The following is a 25051-nucleotide window of genomic DNA, read 5'->3' as shown; positions in this document are numbered from 1 at the left end:
GAGCACAATGAACATGGCAGAAAGAACACACATGGCATGATTCAGGGATACAAAAAAGAGCAGCTTATTTTGAAAAACAAATTTGTATAAAAAGAAATAGAGAAAGGATTGAAAAGTTTTTTGTCAAGTTCGAAAGTGCTCAGAATACTGGTTTAAGAATTATATTTCACTGCATAAGCAAAGAAGTGTTTCTTTCTCTTCTAGCATCAGACTTCCATAACTGAATAATCTACTTCTAAAGACTAAATTTGTTTTGGAACTACTTTTCTATCCTTTGCTTCTTTCATCTTATAAGCTAGCAAACACCATGTAATTAAGAAGAATCTTCACATATTTGCTGCCACTAATGCTTTCTTGTTGAAGAGATTTTTAAAAAGTTTCTTAGTATTTTCAATTTCAAGCAAATGTTTTGCTTTTAGAAAAGTTTTTTCAAGTAACTGAACTCCATTAAAAGAAGGAAACGCAAATCTGATCATGAATAGGTAAGGTAAACACATTAGTTTTTCAACTTAAATTGCCTAGGGCATGATTCCCTGCAATTTTTTGAGAGTTGATAAGTACTTTTCTAGAATTGAAATGCTGTAAGTTAAACAGTACAGTATTATAAAAAGTTCATACTATGAAACATACTGAGGATCAAAATGTATTTACAGTATAAAGACTGTGAAGTAACCTCACTACTGAAACCTTCGGTCTAATTTAGACATAATAAAAAATCATACTTAATAATTTAGGCACATTCAATTCTAGAAAGTTTAATTCACTACAATACCACATAACATGCACTCATGTATGCATATATTTTCTACAGATCGGGGTTTTTTTCCCCTTTCTCTAATTTGTTATCAATTGGCTTACAGTAATACTTACCCTAATATTCTATTCATTCCATGTCTAGCAGCATAGTGTAATGGCGTATTGTGCTGGTAGGGCTCCCCATAAGATGTATTTGGATCAAGGGATTCTTTTAGCTGAGGGTTGTTTTCATATATTTGGCAGGCCAGGTTTTCATCACCATTGATGAGTGCTTTACGGAATTTGGTGGTTGTATTTCCCATGTTTTGTTTTGTTTTTTTTCTGATAGGCAGTGGCACTTTTTCCTTCCCCCTTCAGCCACTTCTTGAATGCTTCTGCAACATGTTTCACATTCTAATGGAGGAAAAAATTATTAAATTAGATTGTGAAAAACTAATTATGAAGCAGTATACTAAAGAAACAGTATCATAATTAGGAACACTAATAAAATCTAGGAAGCATATGTAAGGGAACAAATATACTAAATTTACCAAATTTATCTTAATAGCCAAAAAGTCTCAAATTTTTAATGTTGCCCAAATTAACTTGTTAAAACTGTAACATTTTTCCACTCAGAAACTGTTAAGGTTTCACAGACTGCACTTTATACTATAAAAGTTACCTACATAAATGTGCTTTTCAATTTTCTCCTTCACATAGGCAGGAAATGAGCTTGATTAAAATCTACGGTTGGGGCTTCCCTGGTGGCACAGTGATTGAGAATCCGCCTGCCGATGCAGGGGACACGGGTTCGTGCCCCAGTCCGGGAAGGTCCCACATGCTGCGAAGCGGCTGGGCCCGTGAGCCGTGGCCGCTGAGCCTGCGCGTCCGGAGCCTATGCTCCGCAACGGGAGAGGCCACAACAGTGAGAGGCCCACTTACCGCAAAAAAAAAAAAAAAAAAAAAAAAAAAAAATCTACGGTTGAATACACTTAAATCCCTGTATAAATTATGTATAAATCTGACTCAGCCAAATTATAGGATAGTGAAAAATGTAGGAAATTTTGCTCATATAAGAACTCCAGAGATGCAAGAAGAATTACAATCCAACATCCTATGGAACAAAAACCACATTCACAGAAAGACAAACAAGATGAAAAGGCAGAGGGCTATGTACCAGATGAAGGAACAAGATAAAACCTCAGATAAACAACTACTAGAGCATGGACTTGAGTATATGGGGAGGGGGAAGGGTAAGCTGTGACGATGTGAGAGAGTGGCAGGGACATATACACACTACCAAATGTAAATTAGATAGCTAGTGGGAAGCTGCAGCATAGCACAGGGAGTTCACCTCTGTGCTTTGTGACCACCTAGAGGGGTGGGATAGGGAGGGTGGGAGGGAGGGTGACACAAGAGGGAAGAGTTATGGGAACATATGTATATGTATAACTGATACACTTTGTTGTAAAGGAGAAACTAACACACTATTGTAAAACAGTTATACTCAAATAAAGATGTTAAAAAAAAAAAGAAAAACAACTAAATGAAGTAGAGATAGGCAACATTCCAGAAGAAGAATTCAGAATAATGATAGTGAAGATCATCCAGGACCTTGGAAAAAGAATGGAGGCAAAGATCGAGAAGATGCAAGAAATGTTTAACAAAGACCTAGAAGAATTAAAGAACAAACAAAGAAAGATGAAAAATACAATAACTGAAATGAAAACTACTAAAAGGAATCAATAGCAGAATAACTGAGGCAGAACAACGGATACGTGACCTGGAAGACAGAATGGTGGAATTCACTGCTGCAGACAAGAATAAAGAAAAAAGAATGAAAAGAAATGAAGACAGCCTAAGAGACCTCTGGGACAACATTAAACGCAGCAACATTCGCATTATAGGGCTACCAGAAGGAGAAGAGAGAGAGAAAGGACCAGAGAAAATATTAGAAGAGATTATAGTCAAAAATTTCCCTAACATGGGAAAGGATATAGCCACCCAAGTCCAGGAAGTGCAGAAAGCCTAATACAGGATAAACCCAAGGAGAAACAGGCCAAGACACATAGTTATCAAATTGGTAAAAATTAAAGACAACGAAAGATTATTAAAAGCAGCAAGGGAAAAACGACAAATAACATACAAGGGAACTTCCATAAGATTAATGGCTGATTTCTCAGCAGAAACTCTACAAGCCAGAAAGGAGTGTCATGATATACTTAAAGTGATGAAAGGGAAGAACCTACAACCAAGATTACTCTATCTGGCAAGGATCTCACCCAGATTTTATGGAGAAATCAAAAGCTTTACAGACAAGCAAAAGCTAACAGAATTCAGCCCCACCAAACCAGCTCTACAACAAATACTAAAGGAATTTCTCTAAGTGGGAAACACAAGAGAAGAAAAGGACCTACAAAAACAAACCCAAAACAATTAAGAAAATGGCCACAGGAACATACATATCGATAATTTCCTTAAACATGAATGGATTAAATGCTCCAATCAAAAGACACAGGCTTGCTGAATGGATACAAAAAAAAAAAGACCAATTTATATGCTGTCTACAAGAGACCCACTTCAGACCTAGGGACACATTCAGACTGAAAGTGAGGGGATGGAAAAACATATTCCATGCAAATAGAAATCAAAAGGAAAGCTGGAGGAGCAATACTCATATCAGATAAAATAGACTTTAAAATAAAGAATGTTACAAGAGATAAGGAAGGACACTACATAATGATCAGGGGGGCTTCCCTGGTGGCGCAGTGGTTGAGAGTCCGCCTGCCGATGCAGGGGACACGGGTTCGTGCCCCGGTCCGGGAAGATCCCACATGCCGCAGAGCGGCTGGGCCCGTGAGCCATGGCCGCCGAGCCTGTGCGTCTGGAGCCTGTGATCCGCAACGGGAGAGGCCACTACAGTGAGAGGCCCATATACCGCAAAAAAAAAAAAAAAAAAAAAAAAAAAAAAAAGATCAGGGGATCAATCCAAGATCAATCCAAGAAGAAGATATAACAATTATAAATATATATGCACCCTACATAGGAGCACCTCAATACATAAGGCAACTGATAACAGCTCTAAAAGACGAAATAAACAGTAACACAATAACAGTGGGGGACTTTAACACCTCACTTACACCAATGGACAGATCATCCAAAATGAAAATAAATAAGGAAACAGAAGCTTTAAATGACACAATAAACCACATAGATTTAATCGATATTTATGGGACATTCCATCCAAAAACAGATTACATTTTCTTCTCAAGTGCGCACGGAAGATTCTCTAGGATAGATCACATCTTGGGTCACAAATCAAGCCTCACTAAATTTAAGAAAATTGAAATCATATCAAGCATCTTTTCTGACCACACTATGAGATCAGAAATGAATTACAGGGAAGGAAATGTAAAAAACACAACACATGGAGGGTAAACAATACATTACTAAATAACCAAGAGATCACTGAAGAAATCAAAGAGGAAATCAAAAAATACCTAGAGACAAATGATGAAGAAAACACGACAATCCAAAACCCATGGGATGCAGCAAAAGCAGTTCTAAGATAGAGAATCCTAAAGAAGCCACCAGAAAACTAATAGAGCTAATCAATGAATTTGGTAAAGTTGCAGGATACAAAATTAATGCACAGAAATCTCTTGCATTCGTATACACTAATGATGAAAAATCTGAAAGAGAAATTAAGGAAACACTGCCATTTACCACTGCAACAAAAAGAATAAAATACCTAGGAGTAAACCTACCTAGGGAGATAAAAGACTTGTATGCAGAAAACTATAAGACACTGATGAAAGAAATTAAAGATTATACCAACAGATGGAGAGATATACCATGTTCTTGGATGGGAAGAATCAACATTGTGAAAATGACTATACTCCCCCAAAGCAAACTAGAGATTCAATGCAATCCCTATCAAATTACCAATGGCATTTTTTACAAAACTAGAACAAAAAATCTTAAAATTTGTATGGAGACACAAAAGACTCCAAACAGCCAAAGCAGTCTTGAGGGAAAAAAACGGAGCTGGAGGAATCAGACTCCCTGACTTCAGACTATACTATAAAGCTACAGTAGTCAAGACAATATAGTACTGGTACAAAAACAGAAACATAGATCAATGGAACAAGATAGAAAGCCCAGAGATAAACCTTGCACCTATAGTCAACTAATCTATGACAAAGGAGGCAAGGATATACAATGAGGAAAGACAGTCTCTTCAGTAAGTGGTGCTGGGAAAACTGGACTGCTACATGTAAAAGGATGAAATTAGAACACTCCCTAACACCATATACAAAAATAAACTCAAAATGGATTAGAGACCTAAATGTAAGACCAGACACATAAAACTCTTAGAGGAAAACATAGGAAGAACACTCTTTGACATAAATCACAGCAAGATCTTTTTTGATCTACCTCCTAGAGTCATGGACATAAAAACAAAAATAAACAAATGGGACCTAATGAAATTTAAAAGCTTTTGCACAGCAAAGGAAACCATAAACAAGATGAAAAGACAACCCTAGAATGGGAGAAAATATTTGCAAACGAAACAATGGACAAAGGATTAATCTCCAAAATATATAAACAGCTCATGCAGCTCAATATTAAAAAAACAAACAACCCAATCCAAAAATGGGCAGAAGAACTAAATAGACATTTCTCCAAAGAAGACATACAGATGGCCAAAAAGCACATGAAAAGCTTCTCAACATCACTAATTATTAGAGAAATGCAAATCAAAACTATAATGAGGTATCACCTCACACCAGTTAGAATAGGCATCATCAGAAAATCTACAAACAACAAATGCTGAAGAGGGTGTGGAGAAAAGGGAACCCTCTTGCACTGATGGTGGGAATGTAAATTGATACAGCCACTATGGAGAACAGTATGGAGGTTCCTTAAAAAACTAAAAGTAGAATTACCATATGACCCAGCAATCCCACTACTGGGCATATACCCAGAGAAAACCATAATTCAAACAGACACATGCACCCCAATGTTCACTGCAGCACTATTTACAATAGCCAGGTCATGGAAGCAACCTAAATGACCATCAAAAGATGAGTAGATAAAGATGTGGTATATATATATACAATGGAATATTACTCAGCCATAAAAAGGAATGAAATTGGGTCATTTGTTGAGACGTGGATGGATTTAGCGACTGTCGTACAGAGTGAAGTCAGAAAGAGAAAAACAAATATTGTATATTAACGCATATATCTGGAAACTAGAAAAATGGTACAGATGAACTGGTTTGCAGGGCAGAAATCTGAGACACAAATGTAGAGAACAAACGTATGGACACCAAGTGGGGAAAGCAGCTGGGGGGTGGGGTGGTGGTGTGTTGAATTGGGCGAATGGGATTGACATGTATACATTGATGTGTATAAAATTGATGACTAATAAGAACCTGCTGTATAAAAAAAAATATAAAATTAAAGTAAAAAATTTAAAAAAAAAGGAACTCCCGAATGTGTTAAATTACAGTAAAGGAAAAGTGAAACTGCTCAGTACTTACTTATAAGAGCCTCAGAGAAAAGTTTTTTTTTTTTTTTTTTGATGTTGGGGGTAGGAGTTTATTAATTTTATTTGTTTATTTTTGCTGTGTTGGGTCTTCGTTTCTGTGTGAGGGTTTTCTCTAGTTGTGGCAAGAGGGGGCCACTCTTCACTGCAGTGCATGGGCCTCTCACTATCGTGGCCTCTCTTGTTGCAGAGCACAGGCTCCAGACGCGCAGGCTCAGTAGTTGTGGCTCATGGGCTTAGTTGCTCCGTGGCATGTGGGATCCTCCCAGACGAGGGCTTGAACCCGTGTCCCCTGCATTAGCAGGCAGATTCTCAACCACTGTGCCACCAGCGAAGCCCAAAATATTTTTTAAATGTAAATATATTGTAGGACTACAAAACTCACAGCAAACGAATAGAACTGATTATAACTAATTATACAAAGAACTATGGAAACAGTGATTATTCTACCACAATAATATTAAACTTATTTCCTTCTACTGTAAGTAATTCAAAACAAGGTTGAAAACATGAAATGTTTATGCCTGTTATGTTTGGAAAGAGGTTATGATAAAGATCATACGGGCATTTACTAACTGAAGCAATGTGAGGTCGGTGGGGGAAGAAGGACATGGAAACAATCATTGAACTTGGAGTTTGAAATCCCATATTTACGTACACTAGCTGTGTAACTGTAATTACCTTCCAAAAGCCTCAGGTTACTATGTGTACAGTAAAAAAAAAACCAAACATTTCTTAAGGACGACAGTACGGATTCTTAAGAAACTTTATTTAAGTAGCTACCACAGCCCTTGGCTCATGTGCTTAATAAATGCTAGTTTTGTTCCATTTCAATAAATGTTTCTGAATCTACTCTTGAACCATTATCAAAATTAATGACAATGGAAACAGCTTATGCAAAGGCAGGTATGAAATAAAAGGCTTATTCAATTGGTGAGTATGGTGGAGTTTAGGGTCTCTAGGGCTGTACTAACAGGAGATAAAACTGAAGATAGGTTGGGGCCAGACTAAGAAATGTATACTTTAAGTTGTAAAGAACAGATAATTAAAGCCTTTTATGCAGGGCAGTTATATGCTTTAGAAAATTAGCTATTGTGACATTGTAGAAGATAGACTAGAGGCAGAAACACTTAGAGGCAGAATACAAAAGTTTATCACATTACCCAATTAACTCGCTGGCAGGCTAGACATTAAATCATAGCTTTTTAAAAAAAGTTGAAAACAATATGTACTTGTTCAACAGAAGCATTACACAGGGTAGCGACAGTTTCAACAGAATACAAATTAAAGGACCAAAAAACAGATGAGTTGTTTTTGAAGTTTCCTATAAAACAGAAGCTCTCAACCTTGGCTGTACATTTAATAACCTGGAAAACTTCAAAGAATCCCATTGTCCAGGCTTTAACCCAGACCACTGAAATAAGAATCTCTTGGGGGTGGTCACAGGCACTGGTATTTAAGCTCTTTGGGTGATTACAATGTGCATACACCACTGTTTTAAAAGCTCCTGGATCCCTCTAGCTAAATGGTCACAGCAAAGTATGGAGATGAACGTGAGCAGGCAAGATAAAACATCTGCTAAGCCTATTTTAGACATAGGTGTTTACTACCTACTTAAGACAGCAGCACATTTTCTGGTTCATATCTATACTTAATGAGGTCACTACTTGGGTCTTTTAAGGGTTCTTTGTTATTGATTTCTCACTTTAAATATGCAAATACAATGCATAGTAGAGATATTTGACAATATGGATAAAGAAAAAGGACAAAGAACTCAATCTATTTACTAACCACTGGTAGCATTTAATAAGTACTCATCCTATTTATAACGTATGTAAATATGTGTTTGTATACATATGTACACTATATTTATATACATAAATTAGATCATACTACATAATTATAAAATTTTTATTTAATTTTTCAGAGGGCTGCTGAATCTTTAACCTAAACTACTACTCCTTTATCATCTCATCTTGAATACTGAATGAGGAGCAAATCCCTTCTACACTCTATGCTTATCACAATATACTACAACCACTTTGGGGATTTTCTTAGGCACAGCCTAGATTTTATTTTTTACTTTTGTTTTTCATAGAATCTAGGAGACTTGTGTTTATTCTCAGTGAAATAGTCTGTACTTTTGTTGCACTGCCTTAAGCATTTTAGAGGTTTTATTATTCTTAATGAGAACTCTAGTTTATTATATTAATATATTTTAATCTATAACCAAATATAAAGGATATCATGTGGGTTCTAAAGGGTCTTTCCTAAGGATTTGGATACTTTCACTTGTTTTGGTCCTATTTTTCATCCCTGATAGAATGTAGCTCAAATTATGAACATTGTTAGAGTACTGGATTAGATTAATAACACGCTTTCCTTGATTTACATTAATCCTTTAGTGAAATGTTCTGTAAGAAAATAATTTCTACCCAAGATGTGAAAAAAGAAACATCTAAGAAGGCAATAATATCTTGGGGTGGTTATTTATAATAATAAGATACTTAAAAAATCAATAAAAACTCTAAATGTGCATTAAATATGACTGTCATGTGTTGAAAAGCATAATGGCATCTAGAAACTTTTTTGTGGTTCTCAGTTATTTTCAAGTCTGTTTCATTTTTAAAATATGAGTGTAATAGTCCTGAAAGGTGCCAGGAAAGGCATTAAAACATTCACAGCTCCATTCCCTCTCAGATTTATTCTCACAAGTCTTGCCTAGAATTTGCCAGATGTGTCCTTTCACTTTTTCATAGCCACAGCTAGCATAGCCTGAAGTGACTGTTCCCTCTTTGTTTGAATCAAACCCTTCCAACTCCAAGATAAATCTATGTATAGAGCTTTATGAAGCAAATGATGGACTATCAAACAGACAAAAATAATTCATTATTCTGGGCTTCTAAAATCTAGGCAAAGTTTCAACATCTTTGACTAGCAAAGCACAGCACTTGATAAGTATTTAATGAAAAAGTAAGAAAAATGTAGCTTGTCAACAGACTCCAGAAAACTTTCCCTAATTTCCTGAATAACTTTTAATTGTGAAGTGCTCTATAATTTTCACTTTAAATCTTTGTCTCTCAACCTGTCCATTCATAGGTTAATAATCTACATCAAAAACTCAAGTGCACTTAAATTAATAAACTACTCCCAGGAATCTTTTATAGAAGATGAAGTTCTTCAGAAATAAATAACCAACTCCAATTTATCATTTTCCACAAAAGTAAATTACTTTTAAAGTCATTATTATGGACTGAAGGTTGATCTCAACAAAATAATTGGCTCCCATTCTTTGTTTAACTGGTATTAAAGATAGCCTCTAGAAATATGATGTCAAACTGGTGAGAGTCTATTGAGGAATCTTACATCTACCTGTAAAGTTACTTACTGTAGCAGCTGGTCTCTATGCACCTCTGCCCCCCTAACATATGCCCCTTGATCTTAACCCTATTACTATAAAAGATTTTAAAAATTTAAGCCACATTATAGTTTATTATAAACAAAAACCTCTCTTTGAGTGCAAACATTAACACAATTGGTGGTATAGTTTAAATGTTACATATACTATTGAAGTGTTAGCTTATATGCACAAAAAAATAAAACAAAGAATAAGAAAAACAATTTAAACTTATTGTAACAGAAAACTGAAATGTTCTATAAGTATTGATTTTTCATTAATTATAATGCATAGAATCATAGAAACAGAAACGACTACATTTAAATCATCCCAGCCTATCTTTCCAAATTTAATACTAACAGATTTTGAACATTCATGGCTTGTTGTTTGCCTTCATCATTATATTTTGGGAAATCTACTTTATTCCTCTTGTTGAAGTCTAATGTTACAGTAGGACTGAAATTTATATTGCTGAATGTACACTCAGTTCACAGCACCTCTAAACAATGTATGATTTAGTGCAAGTGTCAGCAAACTTTCTCTGTAAAAGGCCAGGTAGAAAATATTAAAATATTTACTTTGTGAATCATGTGGCTTCAATGAGTCATATGATCTCTGTCATAACTACTCAACTCTGCTGCTGCAGCTTGAAAGCTACAGGCAACATGTAATAGTAGAATGGGTGTGGTTGTGTTCTAATAAATTTTGTTTACAAAAATAAGACCTAGGATTTAGCCAACAGGATGTAGTTTGCCAACCCCTGATTTGGTGGAAGGAACAAGTGTAGTAGAACAATCTGGGTTGGAATCCCACATCTACTACTTCTTAGTGCTAACACAAATCATTTAACCTCTCTGTACCTCAATTTTTTCATCTGTAAAAAAGGGATAAGGTCACCTACCTTGCAGAATTGTCATGATTATCTAGGTAAAGTATGTAATACAGTGCATAGCAGGTACTCAATAAATTTTATCTCCCTTTTATCAGGATCTGCAAGCCATTGGAAAAGAGTTAGTCACTGCCTTTAAAGAACTCAATACTCATTCTTTTCAAAAGACAGTGAAACCTTAAGAAAAATGTCACCAACTCCAAGTTCTACATCAGGAAAATATATACCTGGTAGTCTAGACTTCATCATTTATTAGGTGTCTGACCTCTGGCAAGTTAAAAACTATATATTTTTTCAACAGTCTTCTGAACCAAAGTTAATTCCACTTTCCCTATTTTTCTAGGTCACCACCATTATTAACAAAGGTCCCTTCAATGTAATCGCCCTTATAAATATTAAGTGAAAGGGACATAGAATTGAGTACAAAGCCAGAGTAGGAGACAGAATCTCACACGGGACGTATATGGAAAACACACACACACACACACACACACACACACACACACACACACACACACACACACACACACACACACACCCTATCTAAGGCAAGGAGCAAGAAGAGGTCTTAGTCCAGAATGTTGGTAAAAATGAAGTATGGTTAAGAGATTTGGGGATTAGCTTGCCTAATTGCATATTAAATTGAAGTCAAGTGTGGCTTTAATCTTGGTGGCTTCCTGCAAGAAGTTCATGAACATCCATATTCTACAGGAAAATTTATGAGTATTAGAGAATACTACAAAAATGATCTGAGCTAAGAAAAGTCTTTTAACAAAGAAAGGAACTTCCCTGTAATATGCATTCCAGAAATAAAACTCACTTTGCTGTTTTTACAATACCTTAATATGGCAGTATTCAAAATAAAATGGCTACACAAACACAAAAATATTATCATGACAATACTAGAAAACTCATTGTGGCAGTTTGGCTGCCTGAGGTTTCTGAGCAACCAAGGAAAGAGATAATCCAACAAATTCTGGCTGCTGTTGGATACCTTTTATATCTATATAGCTTTCACAGTGTGGAAAAGGATGCTGCAGTTAGTAAAGAAAGAAATGAAAATAGCTGCAAAGGGCAGCAACTGACTGCCTCTTTTTGCCAAACTAGCAGATGAACACTGAAAATAGCTAGCATGAGGTCCACAAGTGGAAAACTGTCCAAACATGGGATGCAACCACTGTATGAAACATCACTCTTAATTTTCTATTTCTTATTGAAACATAATTATCTGCAATGATCACAAAACTCAGAACTCTTCACTAGTAAAATTTTCAAATAACTAAAATTTTTCTTAGGCAATATTTAGCTTTCATACACTAGTCTTTACAACTACTCAAGATGTTATGTGTTATACTTTAAATCCCCCTTAACAACTGCTTTTCATACTTTGAATTCAGAATTTCATACAGAACTGAAAATTAACATTTCAGCCTCTAATGCTATGGTGGTGTCAGTAAAGAGCTTCATTTCAGCAACTCTGGCATATCTGATTATTCAGCAGTGTTTACTTTCATAATTTTTGAATACTATATTGTCCTTACTTCATAAATAATAAATAAAAATGTTAAATTGGAAGCATTTTATCTTGGTATTGGGAAGTCAAAGTCTTAAAGTCGATGCAGTTGAGAAAAAGATGAAGTTACTTATGCCTCAAACTGAGGCTCCCTAAACTTAAATCAACTCTACATTCAATTGAAAAATAAAGATAAAAAAGACACACCACTTATAAAAGGTTAGAAATTTGTATACAAATATTCTTTTAAGAGATAATAATTAGAAGGTGGAGACAAGATGGAGGAGTAGGACTTGAGCTCACCTCATCTCACGAAAACACCAAAATCACAACTAATTGCTGAAGCATAGAAAAAACAAAGGCTGGAACCTACCTAAAAAGATATTCTACTTCCAAACACAAAGAAGAAGCCACAACGAGATGGTAGGAGGGGCATTTTTGCAATATAATCAAATCGTGACCCATAAACCAGAAAATAATATATCATAGGGGTTCTCCTACAGTAGAACCTATGTCAGGCTCCCCAGCCCAGGGGTCTGGCATCAGAAGGAAGAGCCCCAGAGCATTTGGCTTTGAAGGCCAGCAGGACTTGAGTGCAGGAGCTCCAAAGGACTGGGGGAAACATCGAGACTCTACTCTTGGAGGGTGTACACAAGGATTCACATGCACTGGGACCAGGGCAAAGCAGTGACTCCATAGAAGCCTGGGCCAGTCCTACCTGTGTGTCTTGGAGGGTCTCCTGGGGAGGTGAGGGGTCGGCTGTAGCTCACTGGGGGGACAAGGACACTTGTGGCAGAGGCCCAAGGGAATGTATATTGCTGTGAGCTCTACTGGAGGTTATCATTTTGGCACCAAGACCTGGCCCCACCCAACAGCCTGCAGGCTCCAGTGGCGGGACACCTCAGGCCAAACAACCAATGTGGTGGAAACAGAGCCCCACCCATCAGCAAATAGGCTGCCTAAAGTCATCCTGAGTCCACAGCTGCCTCTAAACGCATACCTCGACACAGCCCTGCCCACCAGAGGGATAGGACCCAGCTCCAACTGCCAGGGGGCAGGCACAAGTCCCTCCCACAAGGAGGGCTGCACAAGCCTCTGGACCAACCTCACCCAAGAGGGTAGATGCCAGAAGCAAGAGGAACTACAATCCTGCAGCCTGTGGAACGAAGACCACAAATACATAATGTTAGACAAAATGAGATAGCAGAGAAAGATGTTCCAGACCAAGGAACAATATAACACCCCAGAAGAAGTGAAGTGGAGAGAGGCAATCTACCTGAAAGTAAACTCAGAATAATGACAGTAAAGATGATCCAAGATCTAGGAAAAAGAATGGAGGCACAGACTGAGAAAATACAAGAAATGTTTAACAAAGAATGATAAAGTATAAAGAACAACTAAATAGAGTCAAACAATACAGTAAGTGAAATAAAAAACACACTAGAAGGAATCAATAGGATAAATGAGGCAGAAGAATGAACAAGTGAGCTGGAAGACAGATTGGTGGAAATCACTGATGTGGAGCAGAATAAAGAAAAAAGATCAAACACAAATGAGGACGGTCTAAGGGATGTGTGGGACAAAATTAAAAGCACCAACATTCGCACTATATAGGTCCCAAAAGGAGAAGAGACAGAGAAAGGGCCTAAGAAAATATTTAAAGAGATAACAGCCGAAAACATTCCTAACATGGGAATGGACACTCACTCAAGTCCAGGAAGCGCAGAGAGTCCCATACAGGATAAACCCAAGGAGGACCATGCTGAGACACATATTAATCAAGTTGCTAAAAATTAAAGACAAAGAGAAAATATTAAAAGCAACAAGGGAAAAGCAACAAATAACTTACAGAGAAATCCCCATATGGTTATCAGCTGATTTTTCAGCAGAACCTCTGCAGGCAGGCATGGAGTGGTAAGATATATTTAAAGTAATGAAAGGGAAAAACCTACAACCAAGAATACGCTACCCAGAGAGGCTCTCATTCAGATTCAACAGAGAAAGCAAAAGCTTTCCAGACAAGCAAAAGCTGAGAGAATTCAGCACCACCAAACCAGCTTTACAACAAATGCTAAAGAAACTTCCTAGGCCAGGGGTCCCCAACCCCCAGGCCATGGACTACCAGGACGCACAGCAGGAGATGAGTGGTGGGCGAGTAAGTGTAGCTTCATCTGCCACTCCCCATTGCTCACATTACCACCTGAAACACTGCTTGTGTTACTGCCTGAACCAGGCCCCTCATCGCCCACATTACTGCCTGAACCATCTCCCCTCTCCCAACCATTGAAAAACTGTCTTCCACAAAACTGATCCCTGGTGCCAAAAAGGTTGGGGACTGCTGCTCTAGTCAAAAAAGGTCACAACTAAAAACAAGAAAATGATACATGGGAAAGTTCATGGGTACAGTCAAACATACAGTAAAGGTAGGAAATCACCCACACATAAATATAACATCCAAACCAGCAATGCAATCTTGAGGACTGTACAAATGCAGGATATTGGAAATATATGGGCAATTAAGAGACCAGAAACTTAAAACAATCTTGTACATATACAGACTACTATATCAAAAAGAAAAGATCAATGAAACTAAAAGCTGGTTCTTTTTTTTTTTTTTTTTGTGGTACGCGGGCCTCTCACTGTCGTGGCCTCTCCCGTTGCGGAGCACACGCTCCGGTAAAAGCTGGTTCTTAAAGAAGATAAACAAAATTGATAAATCTTTAGCCAGACTCATCAAGAAAAAAAGGGAGAGGCACTTCCCTGGCAAACCAGTGGTTAAGATTCTGTGCTTCCACTCCGTGGGGCTCAGGTTTGATCCCAGGTCAGGTAAGTAAGATCCCACATGCTGTGCGATGGGGCCAAAAATTTTTTTTAAATAAATAAAAATAAAATAAAATAAAATAAATTTTTTAAAAGAGGGAGGGCTCAAATCAATAAAACTAGAAATGAAAAAGAAGTTACAACGGACACCACAGAGATACAAAGGAATATGAGACTATTACAAGTCAACTATACACCAATAAAATGGACAACCTAGAGGAAAATGGACAAATTCTTAGAAAGGTACAATCTTCCAAGACTGAACCAGGAAGAAACAAAAATATGAACAGACTAATCACAAGTAATGAAATTGAAACTGTGGTTTAAAAACTTCCAACAAAAAAAGTCCAGGACCAGATGGCTTCACAGGCGAATTCTATCAAACATTTAGAGAAGAGCTAACACCTATCCTCAAGCTCTTCCAAAAAATTGCTGAGGAAGGAACACTCCCAAACTCATTCTATGAGGCCAACATCACCCTGATACCAAAACCAGACAAAGATATCACAAAAAAAGAAAATACAGATCATTATTGCTGATGAACATAGATGCAATAATCCTCAACAAAATACTAGCAAACCAAATCCAACAATACATTAAAAGGATCATACACCATGATCCAGTGGGATATATCTCAGGGAGGTACGGATTCTTCTATATCCGCAAATCAATCAATGTAATACACCACATTAACAACTGAAAAATAAAAACCATGTGATCACCTCAATAGATGCAGGAAAAGCTTTTGACAAAATTCAACACCCATTTATACTTTAAAAAGCTCTCCAGAAAGTGGGCACAGAGGGAACCTACCTCACCATAATAAAGGCAATATATATGACAAACCCACAGCTAACATACTCAATGACAAAAAGCTGAAAGCATTTCCTCTAAGATCAGGAACAAGATAAGGATGCCCACTCTTGTCACTTTTATTCAACATAATTTTGGAAGTCCTAGCCATGGCAATCAGAGAAGAAAAAGAAATAAAAGGAATCCAAAATGGAAAAGAAGAAGTAAAACTGTCACTGTTTGCAGAAGACATGATACTATACATAGAAAATTCTAAGAAGGCTACCAGAAAACTAGAGCTTATTAATGAATCTGGTAAAGTTGCAAGATGCAAAATTAATACATAGAAATCTCTTGCATTTCTGTACACTAACAATGAAAGAACAGAAAGAGAAATTAAGGAAGCAATCCCACATACCACTGCATCAAAAAGAATAAAATACCTAGGAATAAACATACATAAGGAGACAGAAGACGTCTATTCTGAAAACTATAAGCTGCTGATGAAAGAAATTGAAGATACAAAAACAGATGAAAAGACATACGATGTTCTTGGATTGGAAGAATCAATATTGTCAAAATGACTATAATACCCAAGGTAGTCTACAGATTCAATGCAATCTCTATTAAATTACCAGTGGCATTTTTCACAGAACTATAAGAAAAAATTTTAAAATGTGCATGGAAACATAAAAGACCCCTAATAGCCAAAGCAATCTTCAGAAAGAAAAACAGAGCTGGAGGAATCAGGCTCCCTGACTATGAACTATAACACAAATGTGCAGTGATCAAAACAGTATGGTACTGGCACAAAAACAGAAATATAGATCAATGGAACAGGACAGAAAGCCCAGAAATAAACCCACGTACCTATAGTCAATTAATCTATGACAAAGGAGATGAGAATATACAATGGAGAAAAAACATCATTTTCAATGGTGAAAAACTGAAACCATTTCCACTAAGATCAGGAACAAGACAACGTTGCTCACTCTTACGACTATTATTCAACATAGTTTTGGAAGTTTTAGCCACAGCAATGAGAGAAAAAAAAGAAATAAAAGGAAATCAAATTGAAAAAGAAGTAAAGCTGTCACTGCAGATGACATGATACTACACATAGAGAATCCTTAAGATGCCACCAGAAAATACAATGGAGAAAAGACAGCCTCTTCAATAAGTGGTGCTGGGGAAACTGGACAGCTACATGTAAAAGAATGAAATTAGAGCACTTCCTAACACCATACATAAAAGTAAACTCAAAATGGATTATAGAGACCTAAATGTAAGACCGGACACTATAAAACTCTTAGAGGAATACATAGGAAGAACACTCCTTGACATAAATCACAGCAAGATCTTTTTTGATCCGCCTCCTAGAGTAATGGAAGTAAAAACAAAAATAAACAAATGGGACCTAATGAAATTTAAAAGCTTTTGCTCAGCAAAGGAAACCATAAAAAGACAAAAAGACAACCCTCAAAATGGGAGAAAATATTTGCAAATGAATCAATGGACAAAGGATTAATCTCCAAAATATATAAACAGCTCATGCAGCTCAATATTAAAAAAACAAACAACCCAATCCAAAAATGGGCAGAAGAACTAAATAGACATTTCTCCAAAGAAGACATACAGATGGCCAAGAAGCACATGAAAAGCTTCTCAACATCACTAATTATTAGAGAAATGCAAATCAAAACCACAATGCGGTATCACCTCACACCAGTCAGAATGGGCCTCATCAGAAAATCTACAAACAACAAATGCTGGAAAGGGTGTGGAGAAAAGGGAACCCTCTTGCACTGTTGGTGGGAATGTAAATTGATACAGCCACTATGGAGAACAGTATGGAGGTTCCTTAAAAAACTAAAAAATAGAATTACCATATGACCCAGCAATCCCACTGTTGGGCATATACCCAGAGAAAAACATAATTCAAAAAGACACATGCACCCCAATGTTCACTGCAGCACTATTTACAATAGCCAGGTGATGGAAGCAACCTGAATGCCCATCAACAGATGAATGGATAATGAAGATGTGGTACATATATACAATGGAATATTACTCAGCCATAAAGGAACGAAATTGGGTCACTTGTAGAGACGTGGATACATCTAGAGAGTATCATACAGAGTGAAGTAAGTTAGAAAGAGACAAACAAATATTGTATATTAACGCATATATGTGGAAACTAGAAAAATGGTACAGATGAATCTGTCTGCAGAGCAGAAATTGAGACACAGATGTAGAGAACAAATGTATGGACACCAAGAGGGGAAAGTGGAGGGGGTGGTGGTGGTGGTGGTGGTGGTGTGATGCATTGGGAGATTGGGATTGACATGTATACACCGATGTGTATAAAATGGATGACTAATAAGAACCTGGTCTATAAAAAAATTAATTAAATTAATTTTTTTAAAAAGTCTACAATGAATGCTGAAGAGGGTGTGCAGAAAAAGGAGACATCCTACACTGGTGGTGGGAATGTAAACTGGTATAGCCACTGTGGAGAACAGTATGGAGGTTCCTTAAAAAACTAAACACAGAACTACCACATGATCCAGCAATCCCACTTCTGAGCATATATCCAGAGAAAACACTGTTCAAAAATATACATGCACCTCAATGTTTATTGCAGCACTATTTACAATAGCCAAGACATGGATGCAACCTAAATGTCCATTGACAGAAATAGATAAAGAAGATGTGGTACATGTATACAGTGGAATACAACTCAGCCATTAAGAAGAATGAAATAATACCATTTGCAGCAACATGGATGGACCTAGAGAATATCATACTAAGTGAAGTAAGTCAGGCAGAGAAAGAGAAGTATCTATGATATCACTTATATGTGGAATCTAAACAAATGATACAAATAAACTTATTTAAAAAACAGAAACAGACTCACAGACTTTGAAAACAAACTTGTGTTTAACAAAGGGGAAAAGCTGGGGGCGAGATAAATTAGGAGTTTGGGATTAACAGATACACAATACTATATATAAAATAGATAATAAACAAGCACCTACTGTATAGCACAGGGAACTCTACTCAACATTCTGTAATAACCTATATGGGAAAGGAATCTGAAAAAGAATGGATATATGTATAACTGAAACACTTTTCTGTACATCTGAAACTACCACAACATTGTAAATCAATTATACCCCAATATCAAATAAAAATTAAATTAAGAAAAGTTGACAACAACAGACTAAAAAAAAAAAAACTCACATGATCATACCAATAGATGCAGAAAAAGCATTTGACAAAATCCACACCCATTCATGACTTTGATAACTAGATAAAGAAGGAATAGAGGGGAACTATCTCAACTTGATGAAGAGGTAACATCAAACTTAAAGGTGAGAAACCCAAAGCTTTCCCACTAAGAACAGATATAAGGCAAGGATGACACTCTCACTACTCCTTTTCAATATCACACTGGAGGTTATAGACAATGCAATTAAGATGACAAAAGGAAACAAATGGTATACAGATTGGGAAGGAAAAAGTAAAACTGCCTTTGTTTGTAGATGACATGATCATCTATGCAGAAAGTCCAAAAGAATGGACAAAAACTAAACAGTGATACTTCATTGTTCAGCAATATAAGTGAAATTGTAAGTAAAAACACAATACTATTTACATAACCATCTAAAAAAATGAAATGCTTAGGTATAAATCTAACAAAATATATGCGAGATCTATATAAAAAACTACTACAAAACTCTGATGAATGAAATCAAAGGAGAACTTAAAAATGGTGAGATATTCCCTATTCATGGATAGGAAGGCTCAGTGTTGTCAAGATGTCAATTATTCTCAAATTGATCTACAGATTCAATATAATCCCAATCAAAATTCCAGCAAGTTATTTTGTGAATATTGACAAACTGATTCTACAGCTTCTCTGGAGAGAAAATAGACCCAAAATAGTCAACACAATACTGAGGCAGAAGAACAGAGTTGAAAGATTAATGCTACCTGACTTGAAGACTTCCTGTAAAGCTAGAATAATCAAGACAGTGTGGTATTGGTGAAAGAATAGACAAGTAGGTCAACAAAACAGAACAGAAAGCCCAGAAACAGACCCACATAAATAAGTTAAATGACTTTGACAAGAGCAAAGACAATACAATGGAGCATGTGTGAGCATAGGGGATAGATAGGAAGTCTCTGTATCTTTCTTTCAATTTTGCTGTGAACCTAAAAAGCACTTTAAAAAATTCTTTAAGAAAAGAGACTTGAATCGTAATCTTTATGTTAATCTCTTGGCATTTGCTTCCTTGACAATACAATGAACATGAATTATTGTGAAATATAAAAATGTAAGTGAAGTATTTAGCACAGTAGCTAATACAGAAGGCATTTTATACATCTGTGTACTTTCCCCTGTGTATGTGTGTGTTTTACCCCCAGAAGCCTTTTTATCCTTAATTATTGGTTCATAACTTTAGGACAGTTGAAAGAGGTAGAAATCTAACCACCAGATAAGTTATGAATGACTGTCCAAACCTAAGCTGTGAGACAACTTCCAAGTAGTATCTTATCATTACCTCCTTGTAATTCATTTCTGAATAGGCCTGGAAATGAAAGTTACTTAAGCTAAACCAATACACGTGAATTAAAACAAAGCAAACAGAAAAGACAAGGAAATATATGCCAAGCACACACTAAAATTTTAAATAGGATAAATCTGTGTTAGCCTTTTATGACCACTAAGTTAAGGAATCTGAATAACATTAAATGAGATTTCTAAAATTTATAGGCAACTCATGGAACAATCAATCCAAACCCACATTCATTTCTGGTACGTTTGTGTGATATAGTTTCCATAATGAAGGGATGTTTTACCTCACTTGAAAAATGTTAGTTCATTTTAAACAAAAATTTTCACACTTATAAACAATGACAAATATGCTTATGATATTACTCAATATTGTTAAAAAGGCTGATTCCCCACTGTCAAGATTCTAATTTTAATTCATTGTGTTCTGACCACTGGAAATTCAACACTAAGAGGAAGTAAATTATTTTTATACAAACTAATGTTCTCTCAAGGTTTTCCTATTAAAAGATGACCTTAAAACAAAACTTCATGATGACTCTTACAATTTACGTTAGAAAAAATGGGCAGAAGCACATAAAGGATTCTTTAAATAATATTATAGTTTTTTAATTTACTATGTTCAGTATAAGTCATAAGTATGAGATTGTATGGTCTTTCTAATTTCTGAAACTGTTTGTGCATGTCAAAAACTGAATGAAATTCCAATTTTAGGAGTTTTAAGCTTTGTTACATTTACAGATAAACACCTAATCTCTGGGTACTGGAAAGTTATTAGCACCACCTATTACAGAGAATCATACTAAGAGAAGTCGAAAGAACAAAAGAAGGGAAGCTGCCAATTTTCTTCTGATGTCACAGTCTTTTTATTCCCAATAAGCTATTTGAAGATCAACAACAGGGACAAGGATGAGTGACTGAATAACCTCTGATGTCACCATCTTACTTAAATAGTGAAGTGATAGAGAAACCCAGGGGGTAACAATGCTTTGAGCTTTACTTAACTCCATCATTCTCTAGACACAAGTGAGATAAATGAAAGCATCATCGTTATTCTATTCTACAAATATAAAATGGATTCCTTCAAGAAAATTTCATTTTCAGTTCCTTGTATGGAACTCACAAACTAATTCTAGAAATAATTTTGAACTGGTTCATTTCTTTTCTGGACCATATGTAAAGATGGTTATTACAATGCATGGAAATTTATAAACTAAGTGTTCATAATTCAAGAAACAACAGAATTACAGTCCCCTCAAAAAAGGAAAAACCATTAGAAATATCTATAATGCAATAAATGAGTTACACTACAAAATAAAATCATAAAGAGTTTTAAGTTCTAAAAAGTTTTTTTTGGTACGCGGGCCTCTCACTGTTGTGGCCTCTCCCGTTGCGGAGCACAGGCTCCGAAGCACAGGCTCAGCGGCCATGGCTCACGGGCCCAGCTGCTCCGCAGCATGTGGGATTCTCCCAGACCGGGGCACGAACCCATGTCCCCTGCATCGGCAGGCGGATTCTCAACCACTGCGCCATCAGGGAAGCCCTCTAAAAAGTTTTTTCAGTATATCTTATAAACTAGTCAAGTAAAAAGAGTATTTTAAAATTTTCAATTTAAGGGGACAGCATACTTCTAGTACATTTTGAAATATATGGAAAAAAATTATTCTAATACTAAAACAAACAAGTACTTCAATTACTTTAAAATTTTAAATACTGAAAAAACTATGAACAAATGTTTCTCTGGTTAGGTTCCAATTAAGTAAATTATGGTAAATCCACTCAACAGAATGCTAGAATACAACCATTAAAATCATTTTTTACAACTTTATGTGGAAAAATGCTTTTACAATAAAAATATAAGGTTACATATACTATCATTACAGCTAAATAAAAAATATGCATCCACAGAAAAAAGACTAAGGAAATATATACTACACTCTTAACTCTGAATGATAGAACCATGCCAACTGTACTTGGAATTCTTCCTCTATTCTTTTTGGCATTAAAAAAATTATTTAAAAATAGATCTAATGATAATGGACATAAAGGGAGAAATTGACAAGAATACAGTAATAGTAAGATTTTAACACCCCACTTATCATCAATGGACAGATTATGCAGACAGAAAATCAGTAAGGAAACAGTGGCATTAACTAACATACTAGAGCAGTTGTAGTTAACAGGTATCTAAAGAACATTCCAACCCAAAACAGCAGAATACATATTCTTTTCAAGTTTACATGGAATGTTCTCCAGGATAGGTCACATGCTAGGCCACAAAACAAGTCTGAACAAATTTAAAAGGACAGAAATTATATCAAGCATCTTTTCTCACCTCAACAGTAAGAAACTAAAAGTCAATTACAGGAAGAAAAGTGGGAAAAACAAAAATACATAGAGACTAAACAACATGCTTTCACAAACCCAATGGGTGAATGAAGAAATCAAAAAGAAAATCAGAAAACACCTTGAGACAAATGAAAAACACAACTTTCCAAAATTTATGGGATGTAGCAAAAGCAGTTCTAAGAGGGAAGTTTATAGCAATACAGCTACCTCAAGAAACAAGAAAAATCTCGAATAAACAACCTAAACTACCATCTAAAGGAATCAGAAAAAGAACAAACAAAGCTGAAAGTCAGCAGAAGTCAGGAAACAATAAAGATCAGAGAGGAAATAAATAAAAGAGGGGACCGCCCCCCCAAAAGAAGACCAATGAAACCAGGATATGGTTTTTTTAAAAAGATAAACAAAATTGATAAGCCTTTAGCCAGGCTCATTAAGAAAAAAAGAGAGGTCCCAAATAACAAAATAAGAAATGAAAAAGGAGAAATTACAACCAATGTCACAGAAATATAAACAATCATAAGAGAATACTATGAACAGTTACATGCCAACAAATTCAACAACATAGAAGAAATGGATAAATTCCTAGAAACATACTATCTTCCAAAATTGAATAACAAAGAAATAGATAATATGAATAGACTGATTACCAGTATTAAAACTGAATCAGTAATCAAAAAACTCCCAAAAAACAAAAGTCCAGGACTGGACATCTTCATAGGGGAATTATATCAAACATGTAAAGAAGAGTTAATACTTATCATTCTCAAATTATCCCAAAAAACTAAAGAGGAGATCACATTCCCAAATCCATTCTATGAGGCCACCACTACTCAAATACCAAAACCAGGCAAAGACACTATGAAAAAGAAAATTACTTCAGTATCCTTGATGTATACAGGCACAAAAATCCTAAACAAAATATTAGCAAAAAAAATTTAACAATATATAAAAAGGATCATAAACCATGGTCCAGTGGGATTTATTCCAGGGATGCAAGGATGGTTCAGTATCTGCAAATCAAACAATAAGGTACACCACATTAAGAAAACAAAGAATAAAAATCATATGATCATCTCAACAGATGCAGAAAAAGCACCTGACAAAATTCAACACCAATTCATGATAAAAAGCCTCAACAAAGTTGGTATAGAGGGAACATATCTCAACATAGTAAAGGCCATTTATGAAAAACCCACAGCTAACTCATACTCAATGGTGAAAGAGAAAGCAAGAAAACAATCCCAGTTACAACTGCATCAAAAGAATGAAATACCTAGATAAACTCATCACACACAAGAAAGACCTACACCTCTGAAAACAGTAAGAGATTGATAAAGGAAACTGAAGATGATACAAATAAATGGAAAGATATTCCACACTCATGACTGGCAGGACTAATATTGCTTAAATGTCCATAAACCCAAAGCAATCAACAGATTCAAAGCAATCCTTATCAAAACACCTATGGCAATTTTCACAGAACTAGAATATTCCTGAAATTTGGAAAGAATCATGAAAGACCCCAAATACTCAAAGTAATCTTGAGAAAAAAGAACAAAGCTGGAGGTATCACACTCCTGAACTTCAGAATATGTTACAAAGCTACAGTCAAAACAGTATGGTAGTGGCACAAAATCAGACATAGATCAATGGAAAAGAATAGAGAGCCCAGAAAGAAACTCATGCACTTATTGTCAATTAATCTATAACAAAGGAGGCAAGAATACACAACAAGGAAAAGACAGTCTCTTCAATAAGTAGTGCTGGGAAAACTGGAGAGCTAAAAGAATGATATTAGAACATTTTATCACACCATAAACAAAATAACTCAACATGGATTAAAGACATGTAACTATAACCTAGAAGAAACTTAAAAGAGAATAGGCAGTACACTCTTTGACATAAATCTTAGCCATAATTTTTTGGATCTGTCTTCTCAGGCAAGAGAAACAAAAGTAAAAATAAACAAATGGGACCTAATTAAAGTTAAAAACTTCTGCACAGCAAGGGAAACCATCAACAAAATGAAAAGACTACCTACTGAATAGGAGAATGTATTTGCAAACGGCATGTCTGATAAGGGGTTAATGTCCAATATATACAAATAGCTAATATAACTCAATATTAAAAAACCAACAGGAGAGAGAAGATGGCAGAAGAGTAAGATGCGGAGATCACCTTCCTCCCCACAGATACATCGGAAATATATCTACACATGGAACTGCTCCTATAGAACACCCACTGAATGCTGGCAAAAGACCTCAGACCTTCCAAAAGGCAAGAAATTCCCCATATACCTGGGTAGTGCAAAAGAAAAAAGAATAAACAGAGACAAAATAATAGGGACCTGCACCAGTGGGATAGAGCTGTGAAGGAGGAGAGATCTCCCAGCTCCACGTAATATCAAATGGCAAAAATCTCCCA

The 25051-nt window shown here is 35.9% G+C and overlaps 1 protein-coding gene across 5 annotated transcripts in view; it reads right to left on the bottom strand.

The window, feature by feature from the left end:
• Nucleotides 1–25051, bottom strand: part of ANKIB1 (ankyrin repeat and IBR domain containing 1) — a 194872-nt gene that overhangs the window by 85963 nt on the left and 83858 nt on the right. For 4 of the 5 annotated variants that reach the window (XM_059073916.2, XM_059073914.2, XM_067042495.1 and 1 more), the window contains exon 1: nt 871–1143. In XM_059073916.2, coding sequence (XP_058929899.1) covers nt 871–1058 — 188 coding nt within the window. In that variant the 5' untranslated portion in view covers nt 1059–1143. Of the gene's footprint in view, nt 1–870; nt 1150–25051 lie in introns of those variants that run through there. The other variant, XM_067042497.1, reaches the window with a different exon arrangement.

This window comes from Kogia breviceps, chromosome 9 (genome assembly GCF_026419965.1).
Source record: "Kogia breviceps isolate mKogBre1 chromosome 9, mKogBre1 haplotype 1, whole genome shotgun sequence".
Taxonomy (NCBI): Eukaryota; Metazoa; Chordata; class Mammalia; order Artiodactyla; family Physeteridae; genus Kogia; species Kogia breviceps.
The sequence above is the reverse complement of the archived record's forward strand: the minus strand, read 5'-3'. Positions and strand labels throughout refer to the sequence as shown.